The sequence below is a fragment of the Chionomys nivalis genome, chromosome 18, assembly GCF_950005125.1.
Source record: "Chionomys nivalis chromosome 18, mChiNiv1.1, whole genome shotgun sequence".
Lineage (NCBI taxonomy): Eukaryota > Metazoa > Chordata > Mammalia > Rodentia > Cricetidae > Chionomys > Chionomys nivalis.
The window spans coordinates 18,875,152-18,894,800 of record NC_080103.1 but is presented as its reverse complement, the minus strand read 5'-3'; the positions used below and the strand labels follow the sequence as shown (position 1 = coordinate 18,894,800).

Here is a 19,649-nt window from a genome sequence, read left to right as displayed (position 1 = left end):
ATTTTGAGTTATTAGTTTTAATGTATTTAAACTACAATTTAAAATATTACAGTAGAAAAAGATAGTGTTTTATACTTTTTTCTGAAACATATTTTTAAAGTAAAATTTTAAATGTGTAGTGTTTTGCCTACATGTATATCTGTGTACCATGTACGCTTCTGGTGCCAATGGAGTCCAGAAGAAGGTGTCAGATCATCTAGAATTGATGTTACAGACAGTTGTGAGCCACCTTGTGGGTGCTGGGAACTGAACTCAGGTTCTGAAAGAGCAGTGCTTTTAGCCACTGAGCCATTTCTTCAGCATCTTCGTGTATTTTTTAAAAATTGCCTTAAAAATGATTTTATGTGCAAGTGCACCACATACATGCATGTATGAGTTCAAGGAAGTCAGTCCTGCTGTCCTGGAACTTACTCTGTAGACCAGGCTGGCTCCAAACTCACAGAGATCCACCCTGCCGAGTGCTGGGATTAAAGGTGTGCACTACCACCGCCTGGCACAGTAAGAGTTCTTAACTGCTAAGTCATCTCTCCAGCCCCTAAAATTGGTTTTATTAGTTTAGAGATTTTTTTCTGAGTTAAGGGAATTGTTATTAATTTAAACTGTGGTGTTGGAAAATCAGTATTTTAAACGCTTTGACTAGCGGCTACTCAAAGGTCATACAATAGAATCAGTTCAAGTCAGTGATAAAAATGAAGAGAAAGCTTGTAGGAATTTGTACAACAATTTGATATAATTATGACATCTTTGTAGTTTGTAGTAATTTATAAAGGACTTAGTTTTGGGACAGTGACATGGTCCAATGGATAATGGTGCCTGCCTTTAAGCCTTCAATCTTGAGTTTGATCTCAGGACCCACATAATGGAAGACCTGACTCCTACAAGTTGTCCTCTGACTTCCACACAAGTGCGTGACATGTTGCTAGACATGATAGCACACACCTTTAATCGCAGCACTGGAGAGGCAGAAGCAGGCAGGGTCCCTATGAATTTCACATCAGTCCATTCTACATAGTGTGTTCCAGAACAGTCAGGATTATGTAGAGAGACCCTGTCGTTGTCTACTATGCCCCCCAAAAGAATGTGGCATATGTGTATGCTAACCCCCACACAACATCTGTGCACACATATATGGTAGATAAAAATTTAAACAAATTTAAAGTACTGATTTGTAATAGGTTGGAAAATGTAAAAACTGGTTCTTACCATAGATTGAGATTTACTCCAGTCCTTATAACTTGTCATAGTAGACAAATTGCTTAGCTGGAGACTCAATGTTGTTGTCAGGATGGGAGGTAGTGGTTCCCTAGATCATGTGGAGATACAGTGAAATAATGGTTTAAAGAGACATTTGTTCTTCATCCACTGTATACTCGATTGGATCATGTTCTCTCTCTCTTTATAGACAATTGGTTTATTTTTATTTTATGTACGTTGGTGTTTTGCCTACATATGTGTCTCTGTGAGGGTACCTGATCCCCTAGGCTAAATAGGTAGGGATTGTTTTAGTTTAATGTGATCTTGTGTAGTCTAATGTTCAAACCTTGCCTTATTTTTGACAAATGTCTCAAGATAAATTTTATATAAAAGTCTACTTTCTGACTTCAGGTTCACTTTGGGATCACTTAGCTAACACTTTGAAATTTTTTTTCTTTTGTAGTGCTAGATTCAAACCCAGAGCCAAGCAGGTGCTCTAGCACTGATCTATCCCTAGCCTTTATGACTTTATAAAAAATTTTTGTATGTTGTATACTTGATTTGTAGGCTGGGGAGAGGCTTTTATGCTGTAGCATATGTGTAGAGGTCTGAGACAACTTTGTAGATTCTTGCCTTCTTCTACCTTTATATATGGGTTCAGGTATCAAACTCAGTTCACCAGGCTTTCATGGCAACTATCTTTATCTACTTAGTCATCATGACAGTCACCTGAACCTCCCTTGCCCCTTTTGGCGTAGAGAAGTTTATTTCAGTTATGGAGGCTGGGAAGTCTAAAACCAAGACACCAGAAGATTATGCCACTGTATCAGTTCTCTTCCTGGCTTGCAGATGGCTTCTTTCCCCTCATCCTCAGATGGCAGAGAGTGTGGGCATGCACTCAAAACAGCAAGAATGAGCAAGAGTAAGCCTCTTATGCTCTGAGCCCTATTTGTTCATTTGTTTGTTTGTTTTTTGAAACAGGCTTTCACTCTTTAGCCGTCCCACAACTTGCTTTGTAGACCAGTCTGGCCTCGAGCTCGCAGAGATCTCCTTGCCTCTGCTTCCCAAGTGCTGGGATTAAAGACATGTACCAAAACTGCCCTGCCTGAGCCCTTTTTATATGGGGCCTCTGTCTTATGTTTTCTGTTACTGTAAAGAGACACCATGGCATGGCATCTCTTATAAAGGAAAACATTTAATTGGGGCTGGCTTACAGTTTCAAAGATTCAGTGTATTATCATCATGGCAGGACTTTGTACCATGCCGGCAGACATGGTGCTGGAGAAGGAGCTGAGAGTTCTACATCATGATCCACAGGCCGCACAAGGAGACTGTCACACTAGTTTGAGCATATAAGACTTCAAAGCCTGCCTCTACAGTGACACTTCTTTCAGCAAGGCCACATTTACTCCAACAAGGCCACACTTCCTAATAGTGCCACTCCCTATGAACTGTCATTTAAACACATGAGTTTATGGGGGTCATAGCTATTCAAACCAACATAGTCTCATTGTGTTGACCTGGCTGGCTTTGAATTCCTGGATTTAAGTGACCCTCTTGCATCAGCCTTCCAAGTAGCATGTTATAACACCCAACTCTTCCTGAAAAATCTTTATCTTCTTTGCCTTATGAAAAGGGAAGCATTAAACTAATTTATGTGGTATGTTACCTGGAAAATGTCAATTAAGTGATACTAAACATTCTGTTGGTTAAAATATTTTGGGAGTTTTTTCAAGTTCTTAGAAATTTGTTTATAGTTCTTGCTATCTGCTATAGTGTTAGCAATCATAATTTTGAAATTTTGTTTGCCACAGGAATAACTGCATAATAAAACAGCTCTTAACCATATTTTCCCATGAACCTCTTTGAAGCTGAAGCATTTTTGTATTATATTGTTTGCAGAAACTTTCAGGAACACATCAGAGTAAAATATAATCATCTGTGATGGCAAACAAAGGTTCATGGAGAAGATTAGACAAGTACAGGTTTCTGATAACTTATGATAACCATATTGGTACTTATACCATTGCTCTCAGAACTTGTAGAATTCTGATGAAGGAATTAGTGGAGTTATGAAATTATTATCCAAAGTTAAAGCAAGAATTAATTATGGGGGCTGGAGAGATGGCTCTTCCAGAGGACCCTGCTTCATTTTCCAGCGCCCATATGGTAGTTGACAGCTGTCTGTAACTCTAGTCCTAGGGAATCCCATGCCCTTTTCTGACCTCTGAGGGTACCATGCATGCATTTGGTACATAGACATATATGTAGACAAAATACCCAAACACACACACACACACACACACAAATAAAACACTTTAAAAATTAATTATGGGGCTGGAGAGTTGGCTCAGCGGTTAAGAGCATTGCCTGCTCTTCCAGAGGTCCTGAGTTCAATTCCCAGCAACCACATGGTGGCTCACAACCATCTGTAATGAGATCTGGTGCCCTCTTCTGGCCTGCAGGCATACAACACAGACAGAACATTGTATACATAATAAATAAATAAATATTTAAAAAAAATAAAATAAAAATTAATTATGGGGCTTGAGCTTAATGGCGCTTGTCTTCAATCCCAACACTAAAGAGGGGGAGACAGTTGGATCTCTGAGTTCCAGGACAGCCCGGACTACCTAGTGAATTTTTTTTTAAAGATTTATTTATTTATTATGTATACAGCATCCCTTCCATGTATGCTTGCAGGCCAGAAGAGGGCACCAGATGTCACAGATAGTTGTGAGCCACCATGTGGTTGCTGGGAATTGAACTCAGGACCTCTAGAAGAGCAGTCAGTGCTCTTAACTTCTGAGCCATCTCTCCAGCCCTACATTGTGAATTCTAGGTCAGTCAGGACTACTTAGTAAAACCATTCATCAATAGTAATAATAATAATAATAATAATAATATGATGATGATGATGATGATGATGATGATGATGATGATGATGATGATGATGACTGAACCAGTCAAGTTGCTGGTTCTTTACTGTTCTCTTTCCAGATTTAAGGAACTCATTTCTGTTTTTTCTTAAGCTTTCTATGACTTGGAACAACTTGGCAAACTATATCTTTAGGGGGGGATATGATTGCTTTCCTCTATCTATAGAGCTCTCTAGAATTCAGAAACTTCATGGGTATCATTATTTTCATGACAATATAGTTGTTATGTAAAGTGAGTTGGATCGTATTCCCATTTAACAGTACACAATTGGAGAGTTTGACTAGTATTTCATATTTGAGTGACATAAAGTCAGGTATGACTAGAGAGTTTTAAGGAACTCAGGTTGACCTTAAGACACCAATGTTTATAAAGCTCCTGGAAAAACTTAAACGTTTTTCCTTATAAGTAAGAATGTTCTGTCTGTCCCACAAACTTCTGAGTATTTTGGGAGCCTTTAGGACAGAAGAACTATCCGAAGGTAAATCCTGGAGGTTATGTCTGGGGCCAGTTCCTGACTTGGCTTCCTAACCTACTGAGAAGCTTTGAAAAGTTCCAGCAAAGCTAATTTAAAAAGGCCACCGTGGTCAAACACTATTCTCACTTCACTGTAAATAATGAGCCAAAGCTGATGAGAACTGGCTTTATTTTTAAACAAGAGTAAAGGAGAAGAAGTGGTTGTAGAGAGAGAATTGTTGTGCCCTTTGTGGTTTCTGTAGTGTAGATTTGTCAGTCTGTACTGAGTTCTCGGTCCTCTAGTTTGCTCTCATACCTCCTGCCAGCTTTCTGAGATAATGTTTCCATCTATTCTTCAGCGTCCTGACTTGGTACATAATAAAACAGCCTTTCCCCAAAGTTGTTAGTTGTAGCAGGAGAGATGCTGTAATCATAATCAGTCTTGTATAGCCTACCTTCCTGTATGTTGCTGGGTGGAAACTGGGGAAATCTGATAGTTGCCAAGACTCATCCTAACTCTGAAGATACTTTAAGACCAACATCTAAGAATCTTTGTAGTTAATCTTTTGTTGTTGTTTTTGTTTGTTGAGACAGGGTTTCTCTGTGTAGCCCTGGCTGTCCTGGAATTCACTCTGTAGACTAGGCTGGCCTTGAACTCAAAGATCTGCCTGCCTCTGCCTCCCACGTGAAGGTGTGTGCCACCATGCTACTCTTTTCTGGATTTAGAAACTTGAGTTTACAGTTTGTTTTAGCCACTGAACCTTGTTTTTATTTTTATAGAAATGTGCCCCCCATTAAATATATTAAGGTCTTATACCATCTAGTGATAATCTTTTTTTTTTTTTTTGCTAGTCTTGCACTTTATTGCCTTGACCACGTCAGATCTTGACTGCATACTTGTGCAGTGGGTGCAGCTCCTTCTACTGCTACTTCTTGGTCTTCAGCTTCTCTTTGTACTTGGTAGATGGCACATAGCTCTCATTTCCTTGGGTCACAGGTCCAGGGGCTTATATTTCTTGCCCTTAGAGAATCTCCTGAGGTTTTCTTTTTAATGGCAGTGAGGACACGGGCAGTGTATTTTTGGGCTACTCATATCTAGGAGAGCTGGGAGAGGGTTGGGGCTGTTACCTTTTTAGTCCTACAAAGCTGGGACAGCTCCATCTTCAGATCCTAATCTACTACCTACTCTAGGCACCACACTGTAAATCTGCTAGGTCTTGATTTCTGTGTCTAAAAAATAGGGCAGACAATGCTTACGTGGTTATATTACCTGTCTCCCTTTAAAAGAAGAAAAGAAAACCTTTATCAGGCAAGGGTAGTGACTCAGGCCTATAATCCTACCAGTTAGGAAGCTGAGGCATGAGGACAACCTCAATTCAAGTACGGTTTTCTTCTACCCCTTGCACACCTACTCTGCCTACAAGAGCCTAACAGTGTACACACGTACACACACACACACACACACAGTGAAGTGTGTGAATATTATATAATAAAATATTAGCAAAAAGTATCTTTTAATTTATATGTAACTCTCTCATGAGCATCACAAAGCGTGAGGAGGAATGCCAAAAAGCATAGAAATTTTAATAAGTGCAGACTTAAAAATATTTTAAGGGCTGGGTAGATGGTTTAAAGAAGTAAAAACAGTTTCTAGGCTCCCAGGCTGATGACCTGAGTTGGATTCCTGGATCAGTGGAAGGAGTGACCCTCCATACATGTACTGTGGCATGATCCCCCTTCCCACCAAGTTAATAGAGCATTTAAATCATGCACAAAGAATGAGTTGTAGTGTTCCCCAAATTGTTTGCTTTCTCTGCTGAGGGATCACGGAGAGAAAAACACTGATTCCTCAAAGGGATCTGTTTTATAGACAACATTTTTTTTTTTTTTTTTTTTTGGTTTTTCGAGACAGGGTTTCTCTGTGGCTTTGGAGCCTGTCCTGGAACTAGCTCTGTAGACCAGGCTGGTCTCGAACTCACAGAGATCCGCCTGCCTCTGCCTCCCAAGTGCTGGGATTAAAGGCGTGCGCCACCACCGCCCGGCTTAGACAACATTTTTTAAAAGTGGCTCTTACTCTGAGTTGAAGTATATTGCCAGAGGGGCTAAAGTGCTTTCAATCTTGATGAAATAATTTGAAAATAGCAATATGCTTCCCACATAGAGCTCTTTCAGTGCTTCAAAATCTGTGACTAGCCTTGCCCACAATGTTTCAAGAATTTAAACGTCAGGAACATAAGCCCGGTACATGACTATCCACACCCCTTTCACCTGAATATACTAGTTATTCACCTTCTGACAGACTTAGCCAATTCCCCTTATTCTTTTCTCACCTTCACCTTTGCATCTCTGCACATATATAGTTTTTATGTAGACATTGTACATATAAAAGTCTTGTTTTCAGACCATCTAAAAGTTGTAAAGATATCGAGGGACTGGAAAGTTGGCTTGGCTGTGAAGAACACTTAGTGGTTTTGCAGGGAATTCAGGTTTGGTTCTCAGCACCCACATTTCATGTTCACAACCCTCTGTTTCTCCAGTTCCAGGGGATCTGATACTCTCTTCAAATGTCCTCAGACACCAGGCATATACACATAGTACATATACATGCAGGAAAAACATTCAACACACATTAAAATAAAAAAATTATAGATGTTATGATACTTTATTTCTGAATAGCTTGGCATGTATTTCCTAAAACCAGAGACATTTTTTACATAGCTACAATGTCATTTTCATACTCAATGAAATTAACATTTATAAAATTATATCTAGAAGATTGCTTATCTTCAAATTTTTCCAATATCAGAAATATCACCCTGGCTGGAGATGCAGCTTAGTTGGTAAAGTGCTTTCCTAGCATGCCTAAGAAGCTCTAGGTTTAGTTCCCAGTTAAGCCAGATGTGGTGTTGCACAGCCGTAAATCCTAGCATTTGGGAGGTGGAGGCATAAGGACTGGAAGTTAAAGGTCAATCCCTGTGTACAGTGAACTCAAAGCCATCCTGGAATATATGAGTCCCCATTTCCAGCAAACAAACCAAACACACAGAAGTATATACACATGCATTATAATATATACACATGTATATCCCTCCCTGTTTAGAACTCCTACCCCCAAACAAGAATCATGTGTCGGTAGGTGTCATTGCGTATTTCTGAGATTCTAAGTTCGAGGCCAGCCTGGGTAACTCTTGTCTCATAACAAACATGCATGCATGAAATGACTCTTTTCTTGTCTTTAATCTAAAATTATTCTCTTGTCCTTCAGTCTTTTTTGATATGTTTCATAACACTGACATGTAATTAAGGCTAACTGTTTGTTTTCTTACAATTAGGTGAACTTTTTTGACAAGCAAATACATAAATGTGTAGCAAAGTTATACTGGAAAAACTAGAGTAAAGCTAAAATGAAAGGTTCTTTTCCTTGTTTTCTTTCTGCAGTGTTCTGAACACAAACAGTTTGCTCTGCGATTGTCATTTGAAGTGGCTGCTTCAGTGGCTGGTGGATAACAACTTTCACCATTCTGTGAATGTCAGCTGTGCGCATCCTGAGTGGTTAGCAGGGCAAAGTATCCTGAATGTGGACCTGAGTGATTTTGTTTGTGGTTTGTATTTCTGTTTTCAAGTTTAAATTTCTCTTAACTATTGTAACAACAAAATAAAGGAGATGAACAAAAACAAAACAAACAAACAAACAAAAACCCACCCCAGATGGCTTTCGACAGCCCATCTTATGTCCTTGTGGTGTTGCTCTCTGTCCTTTGCAAACACAGGATATATTTTGTGTTCTTTGACTTAGTGTTTTATAAATGGTTGTTTTCCTCACTGTTCTTGTTTGTCTTTATAATGCAAGGACCCTCTCAGTGCTCCCTTCTCATTGGCTTTATTTGAGAGGAATTGTTAACTTGAGGATAAGACTTCAGGATTTTTAATTATTAACTTTAGAAGTAAGACTTCTGAATCATTATGTATTTTTTTTCCACGAGAAGACTTTTAGTAGATTTTGAAAAGAACCACCAAGACAAATTTTGAAAATGCATTAGCTTATGTGGCCATCAGCACTGTTATAATTTTAAGTGTATAACAGTATGTGTTTATAATCACCAATTTCATTTTTTGGATGCAGTTTTTGGTAAAAGGACAGACAACTTGGGATAGTCAGTTCTCTCCTTCCACTGGGAGTGTTCAGGGATCACGCCATTAGGCCTGAAACTCTTACCCACTGAGACATTTCCCTGCCCAAATGCAATTTCTTTTCTTTCTTTTTTTTTAATTCATCAATATTTTATGTATGTAGGTGTTTTGCCTGCGTGCATGTCTGTGCACTATGTGTGTGCAGTGCCTAGGAGGTCATAAGAGGACATCACATCCTCCAGAACTGGAGTTGCAGAAGGTTGTTAGCTCTGATGTGCTGGAAGCTGAACCTAGGTCCTTTGCAAGAATACTTGGTGTTCTTAACTGCTCTTGTTAACTGCTCTCGAGCCCCTTTATGCAATTTCTTAGTGCTCAAAGTGACAGCAATCTTTGAGACAGTAGAGACAGTCATAGACAGTATGTTCAGACAGTATGTCCTGAATATAACATTTATGATTTCAAGAATAAATTTTTATTTTTTCTCAATTTGGAAAGTTTTTTTTTTTAATAATTAAATCTTCTTTACAGTGTATTGAATTCTGCTTACACTGTCATACTTTGAATTTTACTTAGTTTTAAATGTAAGGCATGCTATATGTTTTTGAGACAGGGTTTCACTGTGTACCTTTGTCTGGTCTCGAATTCACTATGCAGACCAGACTAGCTTGGCCTGGAACTCAGACACCTGCCTGCCTCTGCTTCACAAGGGCTGAGATTAGTGGTGTGTGCCACCGGTCTGCCTCATACCATATGTTTTATACTATTCCACTTACACCTTTGAAGGCGCGATGGAATGTTACATAGTAAAGATACTGGTTCAGGATTTCTGTAGCAGCTTCTCTGAATCCATAATGTTGTTATTTATGAGTCCATAGTGCACTCACCAGTCCTAAACTAGTTTTCACTTGTGCATTTATCCTGTTTGAATTCTTCACTATTTAATGTCAAAGCTATGTACAAAGTACTTTCAAGTCATGTATTTATTAGTAGTTTCCTTGAAAAAGTAAGTTTCTGTTCCCATTTTCTGTATTATACAGAAATGATAATGGTTATCATAAACATTTTGTATATGTATCATTATATATGGAACATAAATATCATATTGTGTGTACATACATGGTATGGTAGAATTAGAATTTACCTTGAAATTCTTACATAAGGGTTTTCTCCACATCTATCCCCACTCATTGGTAATGATGTATAGTAATGTATCTATATGTATCTATAGAAATGGATAGTAAGCATCTAAGAGTCCTGAGGGATGGTAGAAAGAGTACTGGATGCTGACATCCAGAACCTGGGTTCCAGCCCACCTTCTGTCACTGCCTAATGCCTTTGAACAAACTGTTTAACTGGAGTTTACTTTTCTCACCTTTAAACAAGGGATTAGATAGGATTGAAGAGATGGCTCAGCAGTTAAGAGCACTGACTACTCTTCCTGAGGACCCAGGTTCAATTCCCAGCACCTACCATGGCAGCTAACAACTGACTATAAATCCAAGATATGACACCTTCACACAGATATACAGGCAGGCAAAGTACCAATGCAAACAAAATAAAAATAAATAAATTATAGTTCCAGGACAGGCTCCAAAGCTACAGAAAAACCCTGTCTTGAAAAATCAAAATGAAATATATAAATAAATAAATTATTGAAAACAAAGCAAATAAAAAACCAACAACAAGGGATTTAAGCTCTTTATAGTCTCCTTCAATCTTAACCCCTGTGAATGAAGCTTTTAGTTTTACAGTATTTGTTTTAAAATTGAATCTGAAGTAAAAATAACTGACTTGGCCACTTGCATTTATTCCCTTTAGATGATTTTCTGAAGCCTCAGATGAGGACACATCCTGAAAGCACAGTTGCCTTACGAGGTGCTAATGTGACTCTGACGTGCACTGCGGTGAGCAGCAGTGATTCGCCCATGTCTACTGTGTGGCGCAAGGACAGTGAAATCCTCTATGATGTGGATATTGAGAATTTTGTTCGCTATCGGCAGCAGGCTGGAGAAGCTCTGGAATACACTAGTGTCCTGCACCTCTTCAATGTGAACTTCACAGACGAAGGGAAATACCAGTGTATTGTCACTAATCACTTTGGCTCTAATTATTCACAGAAAGCCAAACTGACTGTGAATGGTAAGAAATTGTGCTACTTGACTTTTGAAATACTTTCTTTTTTACTTATTTGTATAATTCTGGAATATATGCTATGACTGTCTGGCCTATCTGGCCATGCTGATGGGCAAATATACTTTGAAGTACTTTTTACACCTAAATTATAAGCCACTTGACCAAGAAAATTAGGTCATACCCCAATTTGGAGGGAACTCTTAGTGTTATTTTCTCTTGGTTGTGGCATATGGCAGGGGTGGACTTTGGGTTACCTCCTACCTGCTGTCCTGTACTCTTTGCCCCAGGAGATGCTTTACTCCTGAAGACATTCTTTTGATGGTCTTTATTTTATTTCCAAAACCACAATTCTTTGAAAACCATGAATTCTTTTCTAATATGCTAGCTGTGTCCTCTATACTCAAGAGTGTTTAGGACATCTCCAGATCCAGTGGTCTCCGTAGTTCTCCGATATGGCCTTAATGATTTTTTTTTTTTTTTTTTTTTTTTTTTGGTTTTTCGAGACAGGGTTTCTCTGTGGCTTTGGAGCCTGTTCTGGAACTAGCTCTGTAGACCAGGCTGGCCTCGAACTCCCAGAGATCCGCCTGCCTCTGCCTCCCGAGTGCTGGGATTAAAGGCGTGCGCCACCATCGCCTGGCTCTGGCCTTAATGATTTTGAAAATAAAGCTTTCCGGGGGCTGGAGAGATGGCTCAGCGGTTAAGAACACTGCCTGCTGTTCCAGAGGTCCTGAGTTCAATTCCCAGCAACCACATGGTGGCTCACAACCATCTGTAGTAAGATCTGGTGCCCTCTTCTGACCTGCAGAACACTGTATACATAATGAATAAATAAATCTTTAAAAAAAAGAAAAAAAGAAAATAAAGCTTTCCTAGTGGTTATAAGAAAAGTTTTCCAAAGCAACTTGGTTTATTGTCTATGAGACTGAGTAACTACAGCATTTTAGGTTGTGAGCAACCAAAAGATATACTTGTGTCCTATTCCTGTTTGTTTTTTTTTTTTATTTCTAGCTTTTTTTTTTCTTTTCTTTTTTTTAATTTTATTTTCGAGACAGGGTTTCTCCGTAGCTTTTGGTTCCTGTCCTGGAACTAGCTCTGTAGACCAGGCTGGCCTCGAACTCACAGAGATCCGCCTGCCTCTGCCTCCCGAGTGCTGGTATTAAAGGTGTGCGCCACCACCGCCCGGCGAATTTCTAGCTTTTTAGAAAAGATTTTATTTTATTATTTTATGTATATGAGTGGTTTGCCTTCATGTATGTCTGTACCACATGCATGCCTGATGGCCATGAAGGCCTGAAGACAGCATTGGATCGCCTGACACTAAAGTAACAGACAGTTGTGAACTGCCATGTGGGTGTTGGGAATTGAACCCAAGTCCTACAAGTGCTCTTAACTACTGAGCTACCTCTTTAGCTCTGAACCCTGCTCCAGTGTTTCTTAAATGAGATTTTTAAAAATATTTATTTATTGTGTATAGTGTTCTGTCTGTATGTCTGTCTGCAGGCCAGAAGATAGCACCATATCTTATTATGGATGGTTGTGAGTCACCATATGGTTCCTGGGAATTGAACTCAGGATTTCTGGAAGAGCAGCCAGTGCTCTTAACTGCTGAGCCATCTCTCCAGCCCCCTTAAGTTAGATTTTTAAAAGCATAATTAAAACCAACCAACCAAACAAAAACCCCCGTGGTTCTCTTCACACCTGCCGATGTTAGGTTGGGAAGTCTCATTTAACTTTCCAAGTGAGAGAGTAATATCAAATACCAGTTCTAAACTGGCATTCAGGAAAGACTTTGACTTTCTGACTTCCTTCTCATCTGCATGGTCACTAGGCGTGGTGTGTGTGCTAGAAGTACTGTGCTACTGTGCTCCACACACTCAGGTGCTGGTGAGAAAGATGCTTGTAGAAGCTGGGTTCATTGGCAGTCCAGAGAATATGTTTTCTCAAAGAAATGAAGCATTTTACATCAGAATTTCACCTGTTAGATTATTAGATTTGTGTGCTTGTGTGTGTTTTCCTTTTGCCTACTTTCTCTGCAATTCTTTTTGAACAGAGATGCCGTCTTTTCTGAAAACTCCTATGGATCTAACGATTCGCACTGGTGCCATGGCCAGATTAGAGTGTGCTGCAGAAGGGCACCCTGCACCTCAGATTTCTTGGCAGAAAGATGGTGGTACTGACTTTCCTGCAGCCCGAGAAAGACGAATGCATGTCATGCCCGAGGATGATGTCTTCTTCATTGCCAATGTGAAGATAGAAGACATGGGTATCTACAGCTGCATGGCACAGAATATTGCAGGCGGCCTCTCAGCAAATGCCTCACTCACTGTGTTAGGTATGCTTACTCTGTCAGGACCACTGCTTTACTGGAGCCTCTGAGAGCTGCTTGGAGGTTTTGTTGTGATTTTTTTTTTTTTTTAAGCTTTTTGTTGTTGTTCTTGTTTTTTTGTTTGTTTGTTTGTTTGTTTTTTTGGAGACAGGGTTTCTCTGTGTAGCCTTGATTGTCCTGGAACTACTCTGTAGACCAGGCTGATTAAAGAGATCTGCCTCCTCCTACCTCCTAAGTGCTGGGATTAATGGAATACACCACTTCTACCTGGCTGAAATGTGTTTTTTATATATGCCTTGAATCCAAGGCAGTTCAGGTCTCTGTTTTCTTAGATACAAAGTTTTGTGGGGTCATCTCTTCCTCCTCCTCCACTACCCCCATAGCCCAGGAAAACTCTCTAACCCCTGAGAACTCACTATGTGTTACAGGTGAGCCACTCTGTTCTGATTGTCACAAACCTTTAAAAGAAGTGTGTTAACTTGAGGGCTGAGGCAGAAGGACCAAGAGCTTGGTTATGTTGATAACATGTCTTAAAAACAGTAGAAATCCCAGCACTAATGGCTAGTAGCCCTGGCTTGTGTGTGCCAGGCCAGTGCTGTACTGAGCTAGCATTCCAACCCTGCTTTTCTTTCTCTTAGAGGTAGGTCTTGCTAATTTGCTGAAATGGCTGTAAACTTGTAATCCTTTTGCTTTGGCCTCCTGAGTAGAGGGTTTACAGCCATGCATCACCATAACCAGTTCATAATTAGATTTTTTTCTTTTTTGAGGCTTTTGTGTTTCTGAAACATTAACTGTTAATCTTCGTAAAACCACACATTTTATCATACTCTTATTAGTCTTAGGGTATCAGTTTCCTAACTTAGTATTTTTAACTTCCTATTAGAGACACCCTCGTTTGTTAGACCTCTGGAGGACAAGACCGTCACTCGAGGTGAAACGGCAGTATTGCAGTGCATAGCTGGAGGGAGTCCTGCTCCTCGCCTCAATTGGACCAAAGATGATGGGCCGCTCTTAGTAACAGAACGACACTTCTTTGCTGCAGCCAATCAGCTTCTCATCATTGTAGATGCTGGGCTAGAAGATGCTGGAAAATATACCTGCATTATGTCAAATACCCTTGGGACAGAACGAGGACATATTTACTTAAATGTCATTTCATCCCCCAATTGTGACTCTTCTCAGAATAGCATTGGACATGAGGATGATGGTTGGACCACAGTTGGCATTGTCATCATTGTTGTGGTCTGCTGTGTCGTTGGCACGTCTTTGATCTGGGTCATTGTTATTTACCATATGAGAAGGAAAAATGAAGACTACAGTATCACAAATACAGGTAAGTGGCACCCAGATGACACACGGCGTATTCTTAGGATTGTAGGATTTAGTAAAAAATACAAAAGCTGAGTACTGTGATTGATTACTTACTAAAATGTAAGGAGCTTTTTCTGATGAAAATAACCTATCTGGGGAAAAATTTGTAAGAATTTGTATATACTATATATACTTCCCCCTAAATTTAGCTCTTAAAATTGTATTATAGGCATGGTTTCCTTGTTCTTGTGGGGTTTTTGTTGTTTTGGACTTTTGATTTTTTGAGGCAGGTTTTCTTTGTGTATCCCTGGCTATCATCACTTGTTCTCTAGACCAGGCTGGCCTTAAACTCAGAGATCTACTAGCCTCTGCCTCCAGAATGTTGGGATTAAAGGTGTACACCACCGTGCCCAGTTTGTTCTTTTCTTTTGAGAGGATCTCAGTGTATGGCCCTGGCTGACCTGGAACTACAGACTGACCTTGAGTTTGCAGTGATCCTCGCTTCCACCTCCTGTGTGCTGGCATGGTATTACAGGTGTGGTGAACCATGCCTAGATGATATATATATATATATTTAGGGGAGAGTTGAACCCTTGTGTGTGACTAGGTCTTTTACCCAGGGTCTGCAAGAGAAGCGAGCCATGTAGAGAGATTGTTAAAATGTATCTGTAGATAAGATTTAAATGTTTAGTTTTTTGTTTTTCCTTTTGGTAACCGCTCACCCCCAACCCCCCGCTGGTAATTCTGGGAGTGAACCCACAGCCTGTACATGTTAGGCAAACCAAGTCATACTTCTAAAATGAAACTCTGAGAAGAACGTTAGTTTAAAAAAATTATGCTAAGGGAAGTATGAAGAGCTATTGGGGTCCCAAGTCCATACCATTTTCCAGGACAGTGTCAAAGTGGAACATATTTATAAAATTGCCTTCTGAATGTTGACTTCAACTGCCTGAGTTTGAGAGTTACAGATGTCTCTTTACAGAGGAACTTAATTTGCCTGCAGACATTCCCAGCTACTTGTCTTCCCAAGGAACACTGTCTGAACCACAGGAAGGCTACAGCAACTCTGAGGCAGGCAGTCATCAGCAACTTATGCCTCCTGCCAACGGATACATACACAAAGGCACTGACGGTAGGCACTTTACTGTTTGTAGTTACACTTTCAGCCTGTTCTAGTGGGTTTATTGTTCATTGTATAGTTTTCCCATTGAACGGAGGGAATTTAAGGTAAAATACTTAGAACATTTAACTTCATGCAACGTGGAATGAAAATTGACTATAAAGTCTTAACCAGAGGAGGCCATCTTAAAAACAAAACACGTTACCCTTAAACAGGAATTGAAGGACACAGCCGAGGCTCCTGTATCTCTGACAACACAAGACAAGGATGTTTTAGAAACTCTTTTAAGTGTTTCTTGCCCTTTTAGAGATGAGCATCCTTCAGATAGCATCCAAAGGACATTAGGTTCTCCTCTTGACAGGTAGTTACTGAGTAAAATATGACTCTCAGCCTATAATGGAGAACTTCAGAGGGCTGACCCCCTAGTCAAGTGACCCCCTAGTAAAGTGACTAGAGCCTCCTCTTGCCCTTCCCCCCTCACTTCTGTAGAAGGTGACAGACCCAGGATGGTGGATTTGACTAGAGATAATGTGAGCAGTTACTGTTGTTTGACTCATAAAAGTAACATGGGCTCTCATGCCATGTTTTCTTTTGCTCAAGCCAAGCTGTATCTCAGAGCACAGGTTCAGGCCTGTCTTAAAACCCATGGCTGGAGTTTAGTCTCTCCAGGCTAGACAGAGATTTAACATTAGAATTCAGGAGCATGGGCTCTGAAGCCAGAATGCCTAGGTGTACATTGAGAGAACTGTATTTGCTCCATGGGGATGCTGTAAGGAAAAAGTGAGTTAATTCATATAAAGACCTTGAAATCTCACCTGGTTTATAAAGTAAGTGTGTAGTAAACGTTACAACTGTAGAAGAAAGTTGATTATGACAAAACTCTGCCTTAACAGAAAAGCATATGGGTTCTTTCCCATCTTATTAGGTGGCACTGGTACCCGGGTGATCTGTTCAGATTGTTATGACAATGCCAACATCTACTCAAGGACCCGAGAATACTGTCCATACACCTATATTGCTGAGGAGGATGTTCTGGATCAGACTCTGTCCAGCCTCATGGTTCAGATGCCCAAAGAGACATTTTTATCGCATCCTCCCCAAGATGCTGCTACTCTGGAGAGTCTGATACCATCAGCAGAGAGAGAGCTGTCTGCCTTTCCCACCAACCATGAGAGGATGACTGAGAAGCTTCCCTTCTCACAGATGAGCAGTGGTAATGGATGCTTTTGTTCTTTCTGAAGTTTTGATTTCACTTTCACCTGATCTGCCCTTCCGTTCTATCGGTAGTACACTCATTTCACAGGAAACAAGTTAGTATACTAGAATAATTGTCATTGTGAACTAGTGTCAACTAGAAGTCTTTACTTATCTTCATTTAAATAACGGAGATATGAAGTGTAAACATACGGCATGAAAAACCTAACATGTTTTGTTTGCTCTTCTGTCAGGCAAGCAATCTCAGCACCATATACCAAGCTTTTGTCAGCAAAACAGAGCTCTTTCTGGACCAATCAGCTGTCACTTCCTCTCAGAGGAAGAACATGGGGAATGGGGCACAGGGCAGTAATTGCAGGGTTGTTGTGAGGAAAGCCGCTTGTTGGTTCCCGGCTGCTCAGTCCCAAAATAATCACAAAGAAACTGTATTATTTAAATCACTGCTTGGCCCATTAGCTCTAGCTTCTTCTTGACTAACTCTTACATACTAATTTAACTCATTTCTAGTAATCTGTATATCGCCACAAGACTGTGGCTTACCAGCGTCTACCCAGTAGGGCTGTATGGCTTCTCTCTAACTCCTCCTCCTTTCTCCCAGCATTCAGTTTAATTTTCTCCACCTAGCTAAGTTCTGCCCTGCTATAGGTTCAAAGCAGTTTCTTTATTCATTAATGATAATCACAGCATACAGAGGGGAATCCCACATCACAGGGTCACAGAGGAAGGTATAGTGTTGTTTCAGGGATGGTTCCAGCAGCAATAAATGATCTATCATGAGACTGAAGATGTGCTCTGTAAGAGACGAGTTCTACAGATGCCTCATATAGATCAGAAAAGAGCACTGTCATTGAAGGCAGTCTCTTAGCTTTACATTCAGTATCTTGAAAGAACTAAAACACAATACCTCTTTTAACCTGTGGGAAGTAACAAATGAGACTGCCTTGGATTGTTTGTCCTTTGCCTAGGGTATCCTAATAATTCGACACAGTATTTGCTAGGATCCTTTAGCATTACCTCAGAGATTGTTAGACGTGCAATTGTGTTCCCAGCTTAGACATAGTGAATCTGAATCCAAATTTTAGTCAGGTCCTAAGATTATTTGTATGGTTTTTTGTTTTGTTTTGGGAGGAGTGTTTTTGCATGTGGTGGTATCATGTTCAAATTCAACACTAATTCCTCTGTCTCAGCCTCCCAAGTGCTGAAGTAATAGGCAATAGGTGGGATTATGAGCATGAGCCACCTCACGTGGCTTGTATTAAATTTTGTTTTTGTTTTGTGTGTGAGATCTGTATGCATTTATGTACACGCAGACACATGCTTGGGGAGACTACAGGAGAATGTCTAGAGTCATTCTCCATTGCTTTTGAGAGAGAGTCACTTTATAAACGTGAAGGTTGCTATTTAAACTAGGCTGACTAGCCAGCAAGGTCCTGGGATCCTTTTGTCACTGCTCCTTAGTGCTGAAGTTATAGTCATATGTGACCACACCTGGCTTTTTATGAGTGCTGGAAATTTGAACTCAAGTCTTCATGCTTTTATAGCAGGCCTTCTTACCATTGAGCCGTTTCCTCAGCCCCAGCATGCATATTAAATCTAGAGAGTTCCTGCCTTACATTACGTTCTAGGTGAATCTTGCTTTCATTTGTGGATATTTGTTTCCAAAATGTTAGACTAGCTTTTTCCAAAATATGCCGTGTGTGTGTGTGTGTGTGTGTGTGCATTCTATCTCCATTTTTTTCGGTACTTTGACTACAGGTGTGCATCACCACACTTGGCTCAAGAAATGCACATTTTTGAAACCAAAGTACAGATAATCTGATTTACTATAGTTACTTTGGTTTACTATTTGTTTCTTATTGTTTGATTTTTATATACTAGACGTTGTAAGAGAATGGTTATTTTTACAACTTGTTTTCCTTTGGCTTTTTGAGACAGGATTTAGCTAAGGAGCCCTGGCTGGCTTAGAATATGCAGTGTAGACCAGGCTAGTCTTAATTTTGTAGCAATCCTGCCTTTGTTTCCTGAGTGCTGGGGTTGGAGGTATACTACCATACCTAACCTCTAACTTTTATGTATTAGTATTGTGTGTGTTGGGGGAGTGAATGTGCCACAGAGGGCACAACAAGGTCAGAAGACAAATTTGTGGAGTCAGTTCTCTCCTCCCTTTATGTGGGTTCTGGGGTTTGAACTCAAGTCCCTTGCTTCTGTGGTGAGCTTCTTCAACATCTGAGCTATACCATAGACCCTACACTCAGCTTTTAAAATGTCTTAAAGAGGGACTAGAACAGTGTTTCTTAACCTTCCTAATGCTGCGACCCTTTAATGCAGTTTTTCGTGTTGTGGTGACCCCAACCATAAAATTATGTTCCTACTTCATAGTGTAATTTTGCTAATGTTATGAATCAAATTTAAATATCTGATATGCAGGATTTCTGACATGCAACCGCCAAAGGGTTTTCAATCCACAGGCTGAGAACTACTGAGCTAGACATCACAGATGAGGTTCCAGGCCTTTCTGAAATCTGGACTTTTACTCCGCAGTAAAATGGATCACTCACTGATAGCCAGCAGGTTTTCTTCCCAGTCTGATAGATATAGCTATTTATTCATAAATAAAATGATATTTATTATAACCCGATGAGAAAATGCCTTACAGGCTTGCCTACAGCCCCACCTTAGGGAGGTATTTTCTTAGTTGAGATTCCCTCCAATGACTTCAGCCTGTGTCAAGTTGACATGAAACTAGCCAACACAGTTTTTAAAGCAGAAAAGCTACTAAATTAGCAGGTGAAGAAAAGCATGATATTATAAACTAGCTTTTTAGTT

The 19,649-nt window shown here is 40.0% G+C and overlaps 1 protein-coding gene across 2 annotated transcripts in view; it reads left to right on the top strand.

The window, feature by feature from the left end:
* The window catches only part of Lrig2 (leucine rich repeats and immunoglobulin like domains 2), a 53,486-nt gene that overhangs the window by 28,910 nt on the left and 4,927 nt on the right, over positions 1–19,649 (top strand). The window contains exons 12-17 of one of the 2 annotated variants that reach the window (XM_057793361.1): positions 8,026–8,189; positions 10,537–10,857; positions 12,902–13,183; positions 14,061–14,510; positions 15,492–15,620; positions 16,534–16,821. In XM_057793361.1, the coding sequence (XP_057649344.1) occupies positions 8,026–8,189; positions 10,537–10,857; positions 12,902–13,183; positions 14,061–14,510; positions 15,492–15,620; positions 16,534–16,821 (1,634 nt within the window). Of the gene's footprint in view, positions 1–8,025; positions 8,190–10,536; positions 10,858–12,901; positions 13,184–14,060; positions 14,511–15,470; positions 15,621–16,533; positions 16,822–19,649 lie in introns of both variants that reach the window. The other variant, XM_057793360.1, reaches the window with a different exon arrangement.